The sequence below is a fragment of the Mesoplodon bidens genome, assembly GCF_964165515.1.
Source record: "Mesoplodon bidens genome assembly, chromosome: 6".
Taxonomy (NCBI): Eukaryota; Metazoa; Chordata; class Mammalia; order Artiodactyla; family Ziphiidae; genus Mesoplodon; species Mesoplodon bidens.
The window spans coordinates 5,136,280-5,153,787 of record NC_138162.1 but is presented as its reverse complement, the minus strand read 5'-3'; the positions used below and the strand labels follow the sequence as shown (position 1 = coordinate 5,153,787).

Genomic DNA, 17,508 nt, shown 5'->3' with positions numbered 1-17,508 from the left:
TTCAGAGGGCCCCTGGATCTTAAAAAGAGCATGTGAGATTTCATGTGCATACACAGGGTCCATGGCTTTTGCTGGGTTCTCAGGATGGTCTGTGAGCTAACAAAAGTTGAGTAACATCAGCTTCAATTTTTCAGAGACTTGTAGAGGTGCCAACGTGTAGAAATAAATGGTTTACGTGCAAAAAGCTTCACCGCAGCAGAGGTAGTGATAGAGCATTCTAAGCGGTGTGAGTGAAAAGTTGCTGGTGTGTTTAGTAGAGCACATTGTCAGTGAAGTCACAGGAAGCACGTTTATGGAGACCCGCCTGAGGATGTTGGGAAGTCGGGTGGAGGTATCAGACCGGCTCCTCTTTCGTTAATGGGTCGATTGCGGTGGGAGCAGGGGCGGTTCAGAGACTTGGGTTTGTGTGAGCTGCGCCTGTGCTTGTTTTTCTGGCTTGGTTGTTCCTCTACGACGTCCTGACTCTCTGTCTTCCTCCCTAGCAGCCCTCCCCATTCAGGCCTCGACCGGCGACTCCTGGACCAAAGCTGCCACTGCCTTTGCCGGCACCGAGCCCGGCTCTGCCGAGGTGAGTGGCCGCCGGGCGCCAGGCGTGTGCTCATGTCCACCGCCGTCCCAGAGGCCCTCCCGTGCTCTCCCTGGCCGGGCAGTGAGCCTGGCTCGTCACTGGTCTCCAGTCTTGCTTTCGGATCTGCGGGAGGGGCCTGTGTGGGAGGGAGGAAGAAAGAGCGGGGATGGCCAGGGAGCACCCACCCTGGGTAGGCGGCATGAGGGCCTCTCCTCGGCATCTGGCGGTGGTCACAAGCGCAGCGGGTTTGTGGTCTCCGTCCAGGGCCCACGCGTACCTGTGATTATGGGCTTGGGCCGGGAGACGTGTCGAGCTGCCCAGTCTCACTCTGCAGGCAGGCGGAGAGGGGATGGGCTCTGACCCTCCTGTGTCCTGCACAGCAGGGCTTTAAGAGCAGCCAGGGGGACAGTGGCGTTGACCTGAGCGCCGAGTCTCGGGAGTCCTCAGCGACCTCCTCGCAGCGCAGCTCCCCGTACGGCACTCTGAAACCCGAGGAGGCGAGCGGGCCCGGCCTGGAGCCCAAGGCCGATGGCCACAAGGAGCAGACTCAGAAGCAGTCGGAGCCGAAGGTAACCTGGGGGTCTGGCTCTCAGGGGCCGGGCTGGGCAGAAGGACTGGTATCTTTTGTCTTCTTCCCCGACTCCTGGTCCCTTGGAAGCTGGAGATCAGGGTCGTTCCAGGCTGTGCGTCTCAGCCTCTCTGCTTTTCCATCAAGGATTCTGAACAAGGCTCGGGACAGAGCAAGGAGCACAGACCAGGACCCATCGGCAATGAGCGGTCTCTGAGAAACAGAAAGGGCTCCGAGGGGGCTGAGCGGCTGCAGGGGGCTGTGGTCCCCCCTGTCAATGGGGTGGAGATCCACGTGGACTCTGTGCTGCCAGTGCCACCCATTGAATTTGGAGTCAATCCAAAGGTGAGGCTTTGATTTGTTTTCTTCTACCTGCGCCCCCCCACCCCCATCGCTGTGCCTTTGGTGCTTGGAGAGGAAGGGGGGAGCTTAGGGTGGGCTCCTAGAAGGAGCGGGGACATGGGCGCTGGCAGTGCTCCAGGGGAGCGTGGCGGGTGGCTTTGCAGGTGAAGAGGTGCTGTGAGCTACTTTCTCGGTCTCCCTGCTGACACCAGGCAGGTTCTCAGGCCGAGCAGGGAGCCGGGCAGAGAGAAGGGGATGGCCTCCTTTCTTGGGGGCCATCGGGAAACATCTGGCCATCTTGCTCACGTGGTGAATGCTGCTTAGTGGGTTTTTGAGTTGCTGAGACTGTGGATCAAATTAACGTGGGTCTCTGACAGAAGGTGAGCCATGGTGATTTCTGTGGGCTTTGTTCCCTTTTTTTCCAGGACTCTGATTTCAGCTTGCAGCCCGGTTCTGCCTCTGGTCCCGCGGGGAATCCAGTTGTCAAACTTCAGGACGCGTTGGCCAGTAACGTAAGTCTGTGCTTCCACCTCCAACTCTGTCGTCCCCGTGCCAGCAGGCCCTGGGCAAAAAGAGCCTCATGAGGTGTTCCGAAACCAGAGGGGGCGAACCAGCCGTGGCTCTGGGGTTGGCCGGACGGGGTTCGAGTCCTGATGCTGTCTCTAGCTCGTCACACGTCCTTGAGCAAGTTGTTCCACGCTCTGGTTTTGTGAACTTAAAATGGGATAGGGTAACCCCTAAGGTCTGGTTTATTTGGCACTTAGTGATTTAAAAACCTCCCAGGTTCTGTGGTCGCACATGTTTGAGAATGCTGCGCTAAACAGGTTTCTTTACTCTGAGGTTTCTCAGAATCCCTGGATCGTGCTGGTGGGCGCCGGGCACCACAGGAGGAGGGCCTAGTGGTTGCATTTCCGAACATGTGTTACCAGGACATCTTTTTCACAGTTCTGGGGGAGGGGGCTGAGACAGGACCTGGTATCTCCATGCCATGTATTGGGCCTGCGTGCTGGCAGCCAGCCGTGTTTATGTTGCCAAAACACGGTGGCCCTGCTGGAGGGCTTGGGGTGCGGGGATGAGGGCGGCTCTCCACGGCCTTCTTTGGAGAGAATCGGTGGAGGCAGCTATTTGGAGGGGTCTCGAGTGCACACGACCGAAACGGAAGGCGTGTTTGGACACGTCGTCTCGCTTTCTCTGGGCCTGTCAGTGTTCCGTGGTCTCCTTCCCCTTCAGGCTGGGTTGGCACAGAGTATCCCCATCCTCCGGCGCGATCATCACATCCAGAGGGCCATCGGCCTCTCCCAGATGTCTTTCCCCACCGCCGACCTCACTCTGAAGGTAACACTGGCCCCGAGCAAGGCGGAGCCGCCCGGTGCCTTGGCTTGTGAAGGGGCAGGGGCGGGCAGCCCCGCCCACCTCCCTGGGCTTAACTTGTGCCGTCCACGGCCTCCCAGACGGTAATTTTCGTCTCCCCCACCTCCTTGCTTCTGAAGATGGAGTCTGCGCGCAAGGCTTGGGAAAACTCGCCCAGTTTGCCGGAGCAGAGCTCTCCAGGAGGCACTGGCTCGGGCCTGCAGCCCCCGTCCTCCGGGGGAGCCTCCAGCGGGGTCAGCTACAGCTCCTTCGGTGGGGTCTCCATGCCCCCCATGCCCGTGGCCTCGGTCGCACCTTCTGCGTCTCTTCCAGGTATCTCCCCCGCGAGCCAGCTCAGGGAGCCTTCTCCGTTCACTCGAGAGAAAGGCTGGATTCGCAGCCCTGAGTACCACCCCTGCCTTGACTTAAGGCGTGTGTAGAGCGGGGCGCGTTCTAGGCTGGGGGTCGTAGCTTCCCACGTGCTCAGGTCACCTGCTTCCTGGGCTGGGAAGCAGGACCGTGCGACTTTGGTGAGGCTCTTCCACCTCCTGGAGAGGGGACTGATGAGAGACTTGGCTTTGGGTCAGACCGTGCCGCCTGAGCAGCTCTCTGAGCTGTGCCCCCTCCTCCGCGATGTAACGCAGGGTGACGGTGGCCCTGGGTGGGGTCGCCACGGCAGTGAGACGAGCTCATGTCTGGGAAGTGCTTTGTATCAGCTGAGCCCAATTTTATCCTGTCACCAACCTCATCGCTGTGTTGGTGCCCCAAGGGGGAGCCTGTGGGGATTTTGAGGGCCTGGCTGCCAAAGTCTCAGTGATGTAATTCCAATAGATCCTTCTGACCCTCCACTGTGGACTCAATAGCAGGGAGATGAAGAGGAAGGTGACTGAGAGACCAAGGCAGCCTTCCTTTATGATGAACCCCCCGGCCCCCGTGTGCGGGGCAGTGGGTGAATGGGTGAGGGGGGAAAGGCAGGCTGCGGCCAGCCCCTCTGCCTGGGCCCTGGGCCCTGGGCCCTGCAGGAGCACAGGGTCAGCTGTGCACACACTCCCTTCTCCCACCGATTCCCAGCACCTTCTGGAACAGTGAGACTTGATCCTGTTTCACCCCCTCGGATTCTGTTTCCAGGCAACCACCTGCCACCTCTCTACCTGGATGGCCATGTGTTTGCAAGTCAGCCCCGGCTGGTTCCTCAGACGATACCTCAGCAGCAGAGTTACCAACAGGTGATGACGGCGAGCCAGGTGGCCCCGCGGGGGGGTGGGGGAAGGGGTGCAGCACACGGCGTAATTACCTTCTTATTTGTTCGTGGTGTGTCTCATTTTTTGTACCCCTCACGTTAACGCTCAGTACCTGGCACGTATGGCAGCCAGTCAGTATTTACTGGATGAGTACATGAGAGACAAGGAGGAGGATGGAGCTGAGTGCTCCAGACTCTGCTTAGTTTTCCCTTCTCGAAGCGCTCCTGTGCCCTAGCTGGGGAATTCACTGAAACGGAATTCTCTTTGGTGATCAGGTATCCTTCTGATGAAGAGAAGAAAGGCCTAGACTCCCAGGCATGGATGCGTTAGAAAGAGGTAGTTGTAGAAGCGAGCAGGTGTTTGTTTTTATGCAGAATTGGCATACTTTCTGTGCCGCGAGGGGATGCTTTTTTGGAAGTCTTCCTCCTGAAGCTGGTGCTGGGCCTTCCTAATCATCCTGCAGCCCCACCGACCCGTGTGCCCGCACAGACCAGGATGGAGTGCCGTTCTGGGGACGGAGGACTTGGCCTGTCCTGATCTCTGTTCATAACATATTCTTAAGTATTACGTTGTTTGGTTTTGCAAGATCTTGCTCTTCGTGTACCTGGATCATAACTGCACGTATTCTTCATGCACATTTTCCATCCACCGTTGCGTTTCTGAAACCCACCTCTGTTGATACGTGTAGCTAGTGTTCCCACCACTGTACAGAATCCAGTATAGGGATGTGCCCTGGTTTGGGATTGCTGCCAGTTTTCTGCTTTCTCCCACGAGTGAAGGAAGCACAGGCAGGACATGAGTTTGCATTGTGGGCGGTGTTGGCTGCCCGTGGAGAAGGGCGGGCGGGGGTGGGAGGCGGGGGTGAGTGTCAGCCTGGAGGGCAGCGCGGTGATGGCCTGGCTCCCCGTCCACAGGCTGCCGCTGCCCAGCAGATCCCGATTTCCCTTCACACGTCTCTGCAAGCTCAAGCCCAGCTCGGGCTGAGGGGCGGGCTCCCCGTCTCCCAGTCTCAGGAGATCTTCAGCTCCTTACAGCCCTTCAGGTGAGACGCCAGGACCTGGGGGGCTGGCAGCTCGCAACAGGGCTCTCCGCCTTCCCAGTCTGTGGGCTTTTTCCCTTTGCCGGCTGCTGCTCTGCGCTCCCCCGCTTGGGGGCGGGTGTGAGGGTGAGCTGTGCTGTGGGAGGGGTGGCCCGGCCTTGTCCTTTCTCTCCTTGTCCTCCGGCCCCCTCCCTGCTCTCCCGCCTTGCTGCACCTTGCTGCCTCTCACCCACTCTTTCAGTGTCTCCTGTCCTGTGCTGTCTGCTTAATTCAGTGAGGCTCAAACCGTGGTCCCTAGACCAGCAGCACCGTCTAGGAGCTTGTTTAAGTGCAAGTTCCCAGGGCCCATCCCAGACCTTCTGAGTCAGAATCCCTGGGGGTGAGCCGACAACCTGTGTTGGAGGGACGAGCCCTCCAGGGATTCTGAGGCGTGCCCACGTGTGACATCAGCGGGGGCAGTTGTGCACTTGCCCCGACCGTTTGTCTGGCTTTTGCAGATCTCAGGTGTATATGCACCCCAGCCTGTCACCGCCCAGCACCATGATCCTCTCCGGAGGCACAGCCTTGAAGCCTCCCTACTCGGCGTTCCCAGGCATGCAGCCCTTAGAGATGGTGAAGCCCCAGTCCGGCTCGCCCTACCAGCCCATGGGTGGAAACCAAGCCCTGGTCTACGAGGGCCAGCTCGGCCCGGCCGCTGGGCTCGGCGCCTCCCAGATGTTGGACTCGCAGCTCCCGCAGGTCAGGAATTCACTCACTCCCACTTCAGGACACTAGGTCTCTTTTCTTCACGATCGTTTCCCCTTGTATCTGCCTCGTGATGCCCACTGACTTACGTGCTGCTTGTAGCCACTGCCACTGGCCCTTGGGCCGCCAGACCAGGGCCAGCTGCTCCGCCTCCTGTGAGCAGTCCCGAGACAGGGCTTTCCCTGAGAGCGAGGGCGCCGCTTCTCCTGCAGCCTCTCCGCCCTCCTGCTGTGGCCTTGGGGGTGGCTGCATGTCTCCTCTGCGTGCACACGCATGCTTCGAGGCCACTCTTCCCGCCTGCCCCTCACATCCTGGCTTTGGAGCCCACCCCGTAGACTGTGCCCCCACCGGCCCCTGTGTGCTGCCAGCACCACGTTGCTGAGTCCGTGTCCGGTCCCACATCCTCCTCCCCCCCGACCCGTGGGCGCATTAGATGGTTCTGAGGGTCACTCCCCTCCTTTGGCCCGTGGCTCAGTCTCCAGCACGTCTCCCGTTGTAGTTCTCAGGGGTTTTGGTGTCTCTGTAGGTGACCCCTCACCCCCAGGTCTCTGCCCCCAGTTCCACAGCCTCACCACCAGTGCCTGCTCGCCTCCAGTCTGGACTGGTCACTGCCAGTCGCTGTACCTCTCCCATCGTCTCGGGCTGAAGGGTCCTACCAGGTCACCACCTCTGACTTTTCTCACTCCCTCCCTCTAGTGACCCACGTCCAGTCACCTTTTAATTCTCCCTCCCCCATCCCTGCCCCGTGCCCCCTTCAGCAGAGCCCCAGACACCCTCCTTGTCTTTTTTGTTCTTTTGACTGCGCCGTGGCACGCAGGATCTTAGTTTCCTAACCAGGGATCGAACCCGTGCCCCCTGCAGTGGAAGCGTGGAGTCCTAACCACTGGACCGCCAGGGGAGTCCCCCGCTCCCTGTCATTTGCACTCAGCTCCACCCCACCCCTCCCTCCCTGTGCTCACCTGGGTTAAACCCTGGCCCGCCTCTGCCCAGCTTCCTGAGACTGGAGGGAAACCGACCCCGTCAGACTGGATTCAGGTTAAATACAGCCGCCCTCTGGAAAGCCAGAGTTTGGGCATCTCCCCACCCTCCTCATTGCCTTCCCCCCCACCGTGATTTTGCATCCTGTGTCGCCAAAGAAATGAGTAGTAACAAGGAAAAGAAAACATCTGCAAACTCCCAGCGCCACGTCTCCGAGCCTGCGAAGGGCCCTGGGGTGAGAGCGGGCAGCCCATCCTCTCCACCCACCTGGGAGCTGCTCCAGCTAGCGTCCTCTTCCCGCCATCAGCACGTAGAGGTGCTGCAGTGCTGCCCTCCGGCTGTGAGGGTCCCTTCCGACACACCCCCAGGCAGCCCGGTCTTTCCTCGTCTTTTAAGAAACAAAACGCTTCTTTAGGGACACTGGTAGATTCCACGTTACTGAACCTGATGGTTCTTCACCCTCCTCCTACTGACCCATCAGTAGCATTTGACCCAGTGGTCACTCCTTTCCCCGAACCACGCTCTCTGGGTTCCGAGGACACTGTTCCTGGTTTTTCTTCCACCTCCCTGAGGCCTCTTCCCGGTCTCCTTTGCTGTTTCCCCCTTGCCTCCCCGGGCAGTAAGTTGCTGTGCCTTCTGGGCTCCGTCTTTGGGCCTCTTTCTAGACCTGTGGCTCTAAGCCTCACCCAAATCCAACGATTCCCAGTTCTCCCGAATTTCTGTCTCCTGGACCTGAACTCAGACCCAGTGGTCTGCCTGCCATTTCTGCTCATGTCCGGCATGGGGCATCCCTGGATCCCTGCTTCCGCCACGCCCCTGCTGATTCGTCACATCCAGTCAGCCCTACCTTTGAAAAGTATTCAGAGTCTGGCCCTTTCTCTTCCCCTCCACCCCCCACCCCCACCCCCCGCCCAGCTCCTGCTCTCAGCTGCCAGTTTGTTCTCAGCACAGCAGCCAGGGCGCCTCTTTAAGACTCACGTCAGCTCACACACCGCACCCCGAGCCCGCGCTGCAGAAACGCTGCGCCATCCTTACCTTCTTCCCACACCCAGCTGTGCGCAAGGAGGGGCCCGGGCCTTGAGGTCTGGCTGCCCCATGTCTCAGTGATGCAATTCCAATAGGTCCTTCTGATCCTCCACTGTGGACTCAGTAGCAGGGAGATGAAGAGGAAGGTGACCAAGAGACCACAGGTGGCCCACCCGCCCCGTCCCGAGGGTCTCCTGGCCCACCTCCTTCCCTTCTCGCAGCTCGTTCTGGACTTCAGGATAACAGGCTTCAGAAGGCTCCAGGACTGCAGGAACCCTAAACCCCCAACCCCGGTTGTTTTCCGTCACCTGTGGAGGCAGAGCCTGAAGTCGTCTTGCCTTTTTGTGCTGCAGAAAGGGGCACAAGGGCACCCCTCCTGTCGAGCTCCCTGAGAAGGCTTCTAGACCTTCCTGACCTTTCTCCCCGCCCCCCAACACACACACGGGGTTTGCCGCCCACCTTCCGCACTTGACACCCGGAGCTGTCCTGCTCATTTTCTAGCTGTCCGAGTTAATTTTCTCACCACCTAAGGCTTGCCCCCTACCACTGAAAGTATGAAGTCTAGGGTGATGTCTGCTGTGTTCTATCCAGAATCTGTCCTACTGTGTGAAGGCCTTGCTTCCTTTCATCTGCAGTGAGAAAGTGAAGTGTGATGCGCGGTTGCTCTTGGATGCATGTGTAAACGGCGGTTTGTGGCTTCCTCCCCCTGACTGTCCCTGTTGTCCAGCAGCTGACGATGCCGCTGCCTGGCTCCCAGCTGCCTCTGCCTCGGTACGGCTCTGGGCAGCAGCCCCTGCTCCTGCCGCAGTCCATCCAGCTGCCACAGGGGCAGAGCCTCTCTGTCGGGGCCCCCCGAAGAATGCTCCCACCCGGGTCCCAGCCTTCGGTCCTTAACACCAGCAGAGAGGTGAGGATGACTCCATCTTGCTGTGGCCCTGGGGTGGGGTGCCGTTCTCGTCTCGGGGACCCTTTCTGGCCAGTCAGGAACCACTATTAGGGGGAGAGTGCCAGCGGTCTGGGACGCGGGCTCCGGGCCTCGCCAGACCACTGGTGGCCCACTTGTTGCCGAGTCCTCTCCGTCCCGTGGCAGGAAGCCCTGGTCACGTGTTACTAGCAACGTGAACAGGCCTGGGTGAGCAGGGCAGGGAGGAAGGTGCCTGCGGCTGAGGTCTGGGGGGCCGAAGTCCTTGCCAGCTCCCGGGTGCTGCAGAGGGTGGCCTCTGGGGCAGAGAGGGCACATTCACCGCGGCCAGTGTTCGGGTGGTGCACAGTCGGCCCTCCCTGCCCGCGCAAAGGGAACGAGCACATGTGGTCGCTCCTGCCTCCAGCCTGCACTGGAAGGCCAGGTGTGCATGCTCCTTGATGAGGTGCCTCTCTGTCCTGAAGCCCTCGTGGCCCCCACTGGCTCTGCCCAGGGTGGTTGGTGGCGCGGGCAGCTGTCCCCAGGGCGTTCCAGTGACAGCCCATCACTTCCCGGTGTCTTTAGTCCTCTCAGATGGAGATGAAGGGCTTCCACTTTGCCGACAGTAAACAGAATGTTTCTTCAGGAGGCTCCATGCCATCACCGCAGACCTACAGGTAAAGAGACGCCCTGGGGGTCGGATGCTCACAGCTGAGTCCTCGCTGTGGAATTGCGGGCCCAGGGAGAGCAGCGCGAGGGCACTGAGGCTGGGTCGCCTTTGTCAGCCTGTGTGTCACCGTGAAGTTCCAGTGCTGGGACACAGGAGACTCAGGAACTCTGGGGCGTGGCTTTGCTTTTAATCGTCATCATAAAATGTCTTGGTATGGGAGAACTTTCTGGAAAGGCAGGGAAAGGAAAGGCTAATTTATAATAGCGTCAGGACAGACCCTGGCTACTAACAGCTTTCTCACCAGACTTTTTTTTAAAGATTCACTGGCAGGGCAGATACCCTGGAAGGTGTGGGGGGGTTTCCTTTCCTGGGGCCACATGTCCCTTGAATGGCCTTGTGACCCCACCAGGGCTTGCTGCTGCTGGGCTCGTAGGGCAAGAGCTGTACCTTCTTTGCCTTCTTGGGATCTGCCTCCACCTCCACTAACTGTCCCGGGTCCCTTGGCTGGATTCAGAGGGGGGGCTTTGTATCAGTCATGATGTTGAGTTACAGTTGACCCTTGAACAACGCAGGGGTTAGGGGCGCTGATCCTCCATGCAGTTGAAAGTTCAAGTATAACTTTACACTTAGTCCTTCGTGTCCACAGTTCCACATCCGAGGATTCAACCAACTGCAGGTCGTGTAGTACGTGCTTACTGAAAAAAGTTCACGTGTAAGTGGACCCATGCAGTTCAAACCCGTGATGCTCAAGGGTCAGCAGGACTTAGCGTGTTAGGAAGTCAGGGAGCGTCTGCTTCTGATGGCTCTCTCGCCCGCGGAGAAGCGCGCGGCTGGGGAGGCAGCACATGGCGCTTGGCCCGAGGGTTGGCACAGTCGACTCCTGTTACGTGTGGGAGATTCCTGGAGATTCCTCCTGGCTGCACACGAGTAAAACGGGTGTGTGTGACCCGCAGTGCCCTGCGCGAGGCTGCCGGCGTGGCTGAGGGCAAGGTCGCCCGCACGGCCGCCCGCCCGGCCCCGTCGCGCTCAGAGTATTGAGGCCGAGTCCTCCTCCGTGGTCACGTCAGTCCGTATACTCCAGCTGCATTTCCCGAGAGAGGGTTTTTTGTGAATTTTCCCCGTGTCATTATCTTTCCTGTTCTTATTTTCACTCTCTTGGCTTGACTCGACTTGTTTTGCTTTCCAACCATATTTTTCACATAGGCCAAAATAACAGACCTGTAAGAAAAATATACATGGACGGCAGCGCCAAACAATGAGTGTGATTTGGAAGGAAAAAGGAAGCTTCAAGCGTAAAGAGAGGCTGTCGTTCCCCTGCCGCCCCAGGCAGGTTTTAGCCTCATCTGGCTGCAGAGCCTTCCTCAGAGGCAAATCCAGAAAGGGACGCTCACATAACAAGAGTCGCCTGTGTCCATTCACTGTAGGAATGGCAGCAGCAGCTTTATTCTGTGGAGAATATTTACAAAATATAAGCCTTAATTAGTAGCCTTTGTATTGTTGGTGTCTTAGTGGGGTTGGTTGGGGAAATTGGTATCTTTTTACAGTGCAGTGTTGCCTAACTTTTCTGGAAACAGGGCTTTTGAGGCATGCCCTGTCAGAAAAGCGTTCCCTGGTCAGATACTTGGGGGACGTGCATGCCCAAGAGGGCTTGTTGGGGAGTCGGGGCGCACCTCAGCATAGGGCCTGAGCAGCCCCTGGCCCTCGGGGGAAAGTCCTTGTAGAACTTTGCACACGTAACTACTTACCGATTTTTGACCCCAGGATCTTTTTTCCACGTAGCGCCTGATTAACATCCCTGGGAGCTAGTTGTCTGGTCAGTGGAACTCATTTAGAAAGATGTTCTACATTTTTGTTACTTTTGGTATCTCTCTTTACCACCCCTACCCTCCACCCCGCAAGTGAAGACTGGAAAGATACTCAGCTAACTCACGTATCAGGTTGGTTTGTTTGTTCGTCCGGGTTTTTTTTTTGGCTGCGCTGTGCGGCTTGCAGGATCTTAGTTCCCCGACCAGGGATCGAACCTAGGCCCCCACAGTGGAAGTGCCGAGACCTAACCTCTGGACCGCTAGGAAATTCCCTTTTTTTTTTTTTTAAGTCTAAACTCCTGTTGGAGTTTAAGTTCATTTTTGTTTCTTTTTACTTTTTTTTTTTTTTTTTTTGCTGTGCCACACGGCTTGTGGGATCTTAGTTTCCCCACTAGGGATTGAACCTGGGTCCACGGCAGTAAAAGCACCAAGTCATAACCACTGGACTGCCAGGGAATTCCCTCATGTGTCAGGTTGTCTGGAGCATCATGTTGGTCTAGACCCTCCAAACCTGAGAGAGGGGTGGTGTCCGTCTGTCATCTTGACCGGTCAGTGTCTGCCCGTGGTGGGGACCTGGCCTCTGCCCCTCAGGTGTGTCCCTATGAGCTGGGTTGGAGGTGCCAGGGCCCAGTGGCGACACCCTCGCCCCCTGTGCTCTGGCTGTCTGGGTCTGTTTCCTCTGTTGGAGGCTTGACTCCATTTCCGTGGTGACGTGTGTGTTCTCATCCCCTCCTTTGGTTTTTTCAGGCCTAGCTCTGCTAGCCCCAGTGGGAAGCCCTCTGGATCAGCAGTTAACATGGGCTCTGTGCAGGGACACTACGTTCAACAGGTAGAAGATGGCTTTCCAGACCCTCCAGCCCCGGACGCTTAGGCCCGTCTCCAAGTGCCAAAAGAGGAGGGACTGTCCAGCCGTTTGCGTGCTCCTCTTAGAAAGAGAGACGTGCCCTGGCGCTTAGAGTGTGGCGTGGGAGCCTGGGAGCCCGAGTCCCCCCTGGAGAAGGCACTTCTCCTCTTGACGGGCGTCTGGGTCCTTCCTTGTCCGCAGAGAAGGGAGGGTGCGGGATCCTCTGAGGAGGTGGTGCCGGAAGGTGGACTCTCCCTCCACAGCCACTGGGCTGTGAAGGCGCTGGGACCCGCTTAGGCCCGTGGGTCAGCTCTAGAAGCCGGGGGTGTGCGTGCGCGTGCGTGCCTGGCGTGTGTGCCTGCGCGTGCTGGCCTTGTAAGTGCTGTGTCTCGTCCTCGTCTTGGCCGGGTGGGATCCAGACGGAATGACGTTTCCCCGTTTTATAATGGGACGGATCTCTCAGCGTCTTTGCCTTCAGCGTGATTCTCTTCACTCCTCTAAAATGTGACCAGGCTCCAGAGCTCAGACACGTCAGGCGGGGGATGTTAGTAAAACAGTACTTCTGGATGGTGGAGGTGGAAGCTTGATTGTTCATTTCACGTCTCCTAACTTGGTTCCCCGAGGGTCGCTCTTTGAGTTGCTTGGACTGAGCTTCTAGAGCTTTCTTCAGAGCTCCCCCCACTGTATGAGGGGCCAAAGGCAGGCTGCTCACTCTGCGACACACCTCACTGTGCAGAGCTGCAGAGTAACGGGACCCTGACCGCGACTCTGGAGGTCAAACTAGGGGCTTTGGGGAAAGGTTTCCACACCGTGGGAGTCGGGGAGGGTGGAAGATCTGGGAGACCAAGTTGGGCGAGAGGCCCTGCGCCCCCTCAGCACAGTCGGGAGCTCTGAGGGCTGTGGGGTGCACTGATTTGAAAAGGTCCCTCCAAGCGGCCTTGGATGTGCCGCCTGCAGAGGTCCCTGGACAGCGCAGAATGCTTCCCGGAGGACCCGGGGTCCTCCCGCGGCTCCGAATCACTGCGCTCAGCGCCCGTGGGAGGGACCAGAGCAGCCTCCTGCCAGCGTCCTTCCCAGGCCGGTCACTTCTGAGTTTGGTCCTTCGGCTGAAGGATGGGCTTCTTAGGGTGGCTTTCCTCTGACTCAGGAGCAGGAAGCGGGGGGTGGGACCGCGGATCCTGGCAGGTGTGTCTGCGTAAGGGTAACTTTCTTTGTCCCCATCCGTCTGTCCAAAGGCAAAACAACGAGTGGATGAAAAGCCCAGCCTGGGAGCCGTGAAGCTGCAGGAGGCCCCCTCAGCCGCTTCCCAGATGAAGCGAACTGGAGCGATCAAGCCCCGGGCAGTGAAGGTGGAGGAGAGCAAGGCCTGAAGACGCCGGGCCTGGCCTGCCCGGAAGGACTGCCGCCCCTCCACCTCGCTGCCGCCGGACGCTGGGGAGTCTCCCAGATGGATCCACTGTCCACCGACCTGGCCCGGACCGCGAGATCTCCCTGCTCTCCTCCACTCCTGAAAGCTCCGTTGTCCAACCAGCTTGCACCCGTGGATCTGTGGCATTGACCTGCTTGGCTTTAATACGAAACAAACAAAAAAGCAAATGACTCCATTCCCGCCTCCTTTCCGCCACGACCGTGGAGTGACCGATCCGTCATGCCGCGCAGATTAACCCCACCCTCCCCTCCTCATCCTGCTTCTGGCGGCCACGGCGCCCTCCACCGAGCTTCCTTCCCTCCCCGCTTTCCGTCCCCGGGCACAGTGGTCTGGCAGCAGGGCCGTTTTAGTTGAGGCTTTTTGTTCTAAAAAGCAGCTAAAGGTTTTTACAGAAGAGAAAGGAAAAAAACACAAGCTTCGTCTGTAAGAGCTGGACTTTTATATGTTCTTTGCCATCCTCTCCCTGACCCCTCTTCTGTTGCGGTAGTTTCCTTTTAACCTCTCACCCGTTTCATTTGATACATCACTGCGATACCTTAAGAGATGACGCATAGGAACGTGCCCTCTCCCGATCCCTCTCTCGGTTGGTTAACCTTTGAGGTTACTTACAAAAAGAAGTGGTGACTTAAGACACCGCTCCTGAGCTTGGGAAGCGGTGGTGGGAGGGAGGGGAGGTGGGGTGGCGTTTCAGTCAGCTTCCAGCCCCTGGCCTGATGACCACAGGGACTTAATGGGCAGCCCAGTGAAGTTGACGTTTTTAGCATAAGAATTACACAGAATTTCTGTCTTGAACTCTTCAAAACTGGTGGGGACACTGACCGCTGGGCACCTGAGGTGAATCGTGGAGACAGGAGGCCCTGGTGTTTGCCAGTTTGGCCTGGACGGTGCGAACTGACTGCACCAGCCCCCGTCAGGGTCTCCTGGGACTCCAGCACCTGCGGGCCTCGCTTTCCCACGCGCTCCCTCTCCTCCGAGCGTCCCTCGTCCTTCCTGAGCTGCCTCCGCCTCTCTGGGTCCTCCTGTCCTTCCACCTCTCCCACAGCTCGTCACTGGACGCCACGCACTTCCTCTGTGGTGGCGGACGCGTGGACGGTTGTCACTAGAGACCGTGCACTTCATCCACGTGGCAGTGAGCGCATGGATGGGGGTTTGGTTGGGTCTGCGACAGAGACATGAGCTCTGGGAGGCCGCTGGGAGGGCTTCCTTTTCTCCGCTCCCAGCAGCAGACCCAGGTTGTGGGGACAGAGAGGCCTGAGCTAAGCAGTGGGTCTCTTCAAGGACAGAGCAGTGTCCGAGGGGAGGACGGGTTGCAGGGCTGACGGTGATTCCCAGAACAGCCTGGGTAGCCTCGTAAGTCTGCGGAGCTGCCTTTATCAGAGTCTTTGTGTGAGGCATTTTATGCTAGGCTTTTGTTTGTTTTTAAGATAAGGATTAGAAGGAAATCATCCCAAATTCTGTCATTCCAAGGAAAGCCGAGGGGACGTTTGAAGTTTTGCTCACGCTCTTGGGAGTAACTAACCCGCCATCCACCTGCTGTTGCCGGCGGGTCCAGGGAAGACCTGGCTCGGAGAATGGGCAGTAGGCGATCGGGGGCGTGCCCCACAGAGTCCACCCGCAGTGTCGCCAGAGGTGTGTGACAGTCACTCAGGCAGTGGTTCTAAGCTCTGTCCGGTGTGGAATACGGGGAAAGAAGCGCCTTAGGAACCGCCGAAGTCACTTGTTGCTCTTCACTGCTTTAAGGAAGTGGGGGAACAACAGCCTCCTGGCAGAGGGTGCAGGGCTCCTCCCGGCCTCATCCGGGGAGGCCGGTTTTCTTGAAAGATGCTTCACCGCTTGGTCAATAGTGTTCCGCACTCCCCTCTCGCCTTCACCCTCAGGCCTTACTTCTCACTAGCTTGTTTTTTTTTTTTTTTCCCTCCTTCATCCCCTCTTTACTCGGAAGGCCCTTCTTGAAGGGCTGCCCACTGGCTCACCTGCTCTTGTCTCCCGTCCCCTGCGAGTGCCTAGCTGCCGTCCCCGCACCCAGCCACCCTGACCGAGCTCCTCTCTGCTCCGGCCGCCCCTGCAGAGGCCACACGCTCACACGTAGAAACACGGCCAGACCCCTCACACCTAATTCCAGTGCACATTGTCAAAAGGAAAAAAGGCTTTCTCATTTTGAAATTGAACAGGACAGTCCTGGATGCTGTTACAAACTCTCAAGATGTATCTTTCAGGTGAACCTGCCATCAGAGTGACGGTACTTCCTGTTTGAGAAAAAAATAAAAACAAAAGGGTCACCTGTTCTCCAGCCCTTTTCTCTACCCCTGTATTTCCCCACCCCTACCCCCCAATAAACAGAAAACACTAGAATTTATTTATATGTATTGATGTTGTAGGTCTAGGTGAAAAAAGAAGTAAATGTTTCACTGCTCTATTTATATATAATGTCTGAATTATTCTGCGCAGGAAAGGCCAGGAAATTGCATGTGAAGTTAAGTGCGTGTACCACCTTCGTGTGCCCAAGCTGCAGTCTCTTCCCCGCTGAGATACAGACTTTAAATTGAACTCTGGAGGCAGAGGGCAGGCCTTGGGCCCAACCAACACCCCGTCCCTTCCTTGGTCTGATGAAATGCAGTTTTTAGTGCAGAGATGTCTTAAGGTGCAATATCTCTCCCCTTTTCATGTGGTTTTAGAGCCAAGCTCAAGGTAATAGGACTTAGGGTCATATTTTGCCTTCAAATCCCCATTCTCAGAGTGCATGTCCATGCAAAGGCCTCTGGCAGAATGCCTTGGGCCTTTGGCGGGAACAGGTGGAGACTAGCACTTACCTTTTCTGCTGCTGGGGCTGGGGGTGGGGTGTCAAGAGTCTTCTCCCTGCGCCTCTGCCTGCTAAAATTACCGTCCCTTCCCACGCTGGCTGCTTTGCCCTGGCCCGCTGATGGTGCAGCCCGTTGCTCAGCAACCAGTGACCCTGCAGTATGTCCAACATCAATCACTCAGTGGGGTAAAATCTGAGAGTATGTGTTCATGTATCCTTGTGGCCTTGTCCACCCACTGAAGACTTCTTTGGCATCTGTATTTGGTCTGGTTCTCTTTGCTTCCCCTTTTTAATCAACATTATTGTTTTCAAACATGGAATTCATACACTTTTGGCTCTGGGTTCTTTCATGGGGGAAACTAAAGTATGACTATTGCACATTCAGAAAAACTGGTTGGTCCAGTTCCAAAGCCATGGTCATTGCAGCCACTTCCAGGGGATATTGGGGCATCTTGTCATTAAATAACGGGCATCAGTTTTCTCCAGCTCTGCCCTCACCCTCCTGTCTTCTGGACCTGCCTTCTGGATGGTTGATGAGGTTGGTGTCTTGATGGTCAAGGGCCGAGGAGGCCAAGGGTGTGCACACGAGGGCACGGCCACGCCCAGAACTGGCCTGTCGAGGCAGTGTGTGGCCAACTGCTGAAGCCCCCTCCTTGCTGTGTGGTTCTCCTCCACCAAGTAGCTAGCTGCATGTTGCCTCTCAAGTCTGCATTTGTCCCATTTCCCTTCCTGCAGAGCTAGCCTGGGTTAGAAGTTCTGTTGGAAATGGCCTTCGGCAACCAAGGACACTAGGGTACTTGTTTGTACTTTGTACTGTTCTGTGATGACTGGGAAATGCAGACTTCCAGAAAGCCGGCTCTTCCTGTTTGAAAAGTGAACTGGACCTAAGATAAACAGATCACCCGGACAGGAATGGCTCAGTGTTGGGGTCAGACACTGTCCCCCAGCCGTGCCCTCCACTGGGACCACCAGCGCATATTTGGCTAGTGATATTACAACCTGCTGTTCACCATTTCTCCATCCCAGTTAGGTGGTCTCCAAGATGGTACAGTGTCCCCGGGGCCCCGTCTTCAGCATGCTACAAAGCCTCGGAGTGGAACTTTCTGTTAAGGCTCTGTGTGGATGACTTTCTTCCATTGTGTAAAGGGGTTACTGTACTCCCAAGCTTTTGACCTCATGCCTTGCATAGTAAAAAGGGTTCGG

General features: G+C 57.3%; 1 protein-coding gene across 23 annotated transcripts in view; it reads left to right on the top strand.

Annotated features, from left to right (window-relative positions):
* Positions 1–15,849, top strand: part of PRRC2B (proline rich coiled-coil 2B) — a 92,133-nt gene extending 76,284 nt beyond the window's left edge. For 6 of the 23 annotated variants that reach the window (XM_081236362.1, XM_081236373.1, XM_081236352.1 and 3 more), the window contains 14 exons: positions 483–568; positions 949–1,137; positions 1,284–1,481; positions 1,904–1,990; positions 2,709–2,813; positions 2,969–3,161; positions 3,957–4,054; positions 4,984–5,111; positions 5,606–5,846; positions 8,584–8,763; positions 9,343–9,434; positions 10,074–10,139; positions 11,980–12,061; positions 13,312–15,849. In XM_081236362.1, the coding sequence (XP_081092488.1) occupies positions 483–568; positions 949–1,137; positions 1,284–1,481; positions 1,904–1,990; positions 2,709–2,813; positions 2,969–3,161; positions 3,957–4,054; positions 4,984–5,111; positions 5,606–5,846; positions 8,584–8,763; positions 9,343–9,434; positions 10,074–10,139; positions 11,980–12,061; positions 13,312–13,446 (1,880 nt within the window). In that variant the 3' untranslated portion in view covers positions 13,447–15,849. Of the gene's footprint in view, positions 1–482; positions 569–948; positions 1,138–1,283; positions 1,482–1,903; positions 1,991–2,708; positions 2,814–2,968; positions 3,162–3,956; positions 4,055–4,344; positions 4,406–4,983; positions 5,112–5,605; positions 5,847–7,951; positions 8,523–8,583; positions 8,764–9,342; positions 9,435–10,073; positions 10,140–10,630; positions 11,365–11,979; positions 12,062–13,311 lie in introns of those variants that run through there. The other 17 variants (XR_014016016.1, XM_081236372.1, XM_081236371.1 and 14 more) reach the window with 17 other exon arrangements.
* Positions 15,850–17,508: the final 1,659 nt, after the last annotated feature.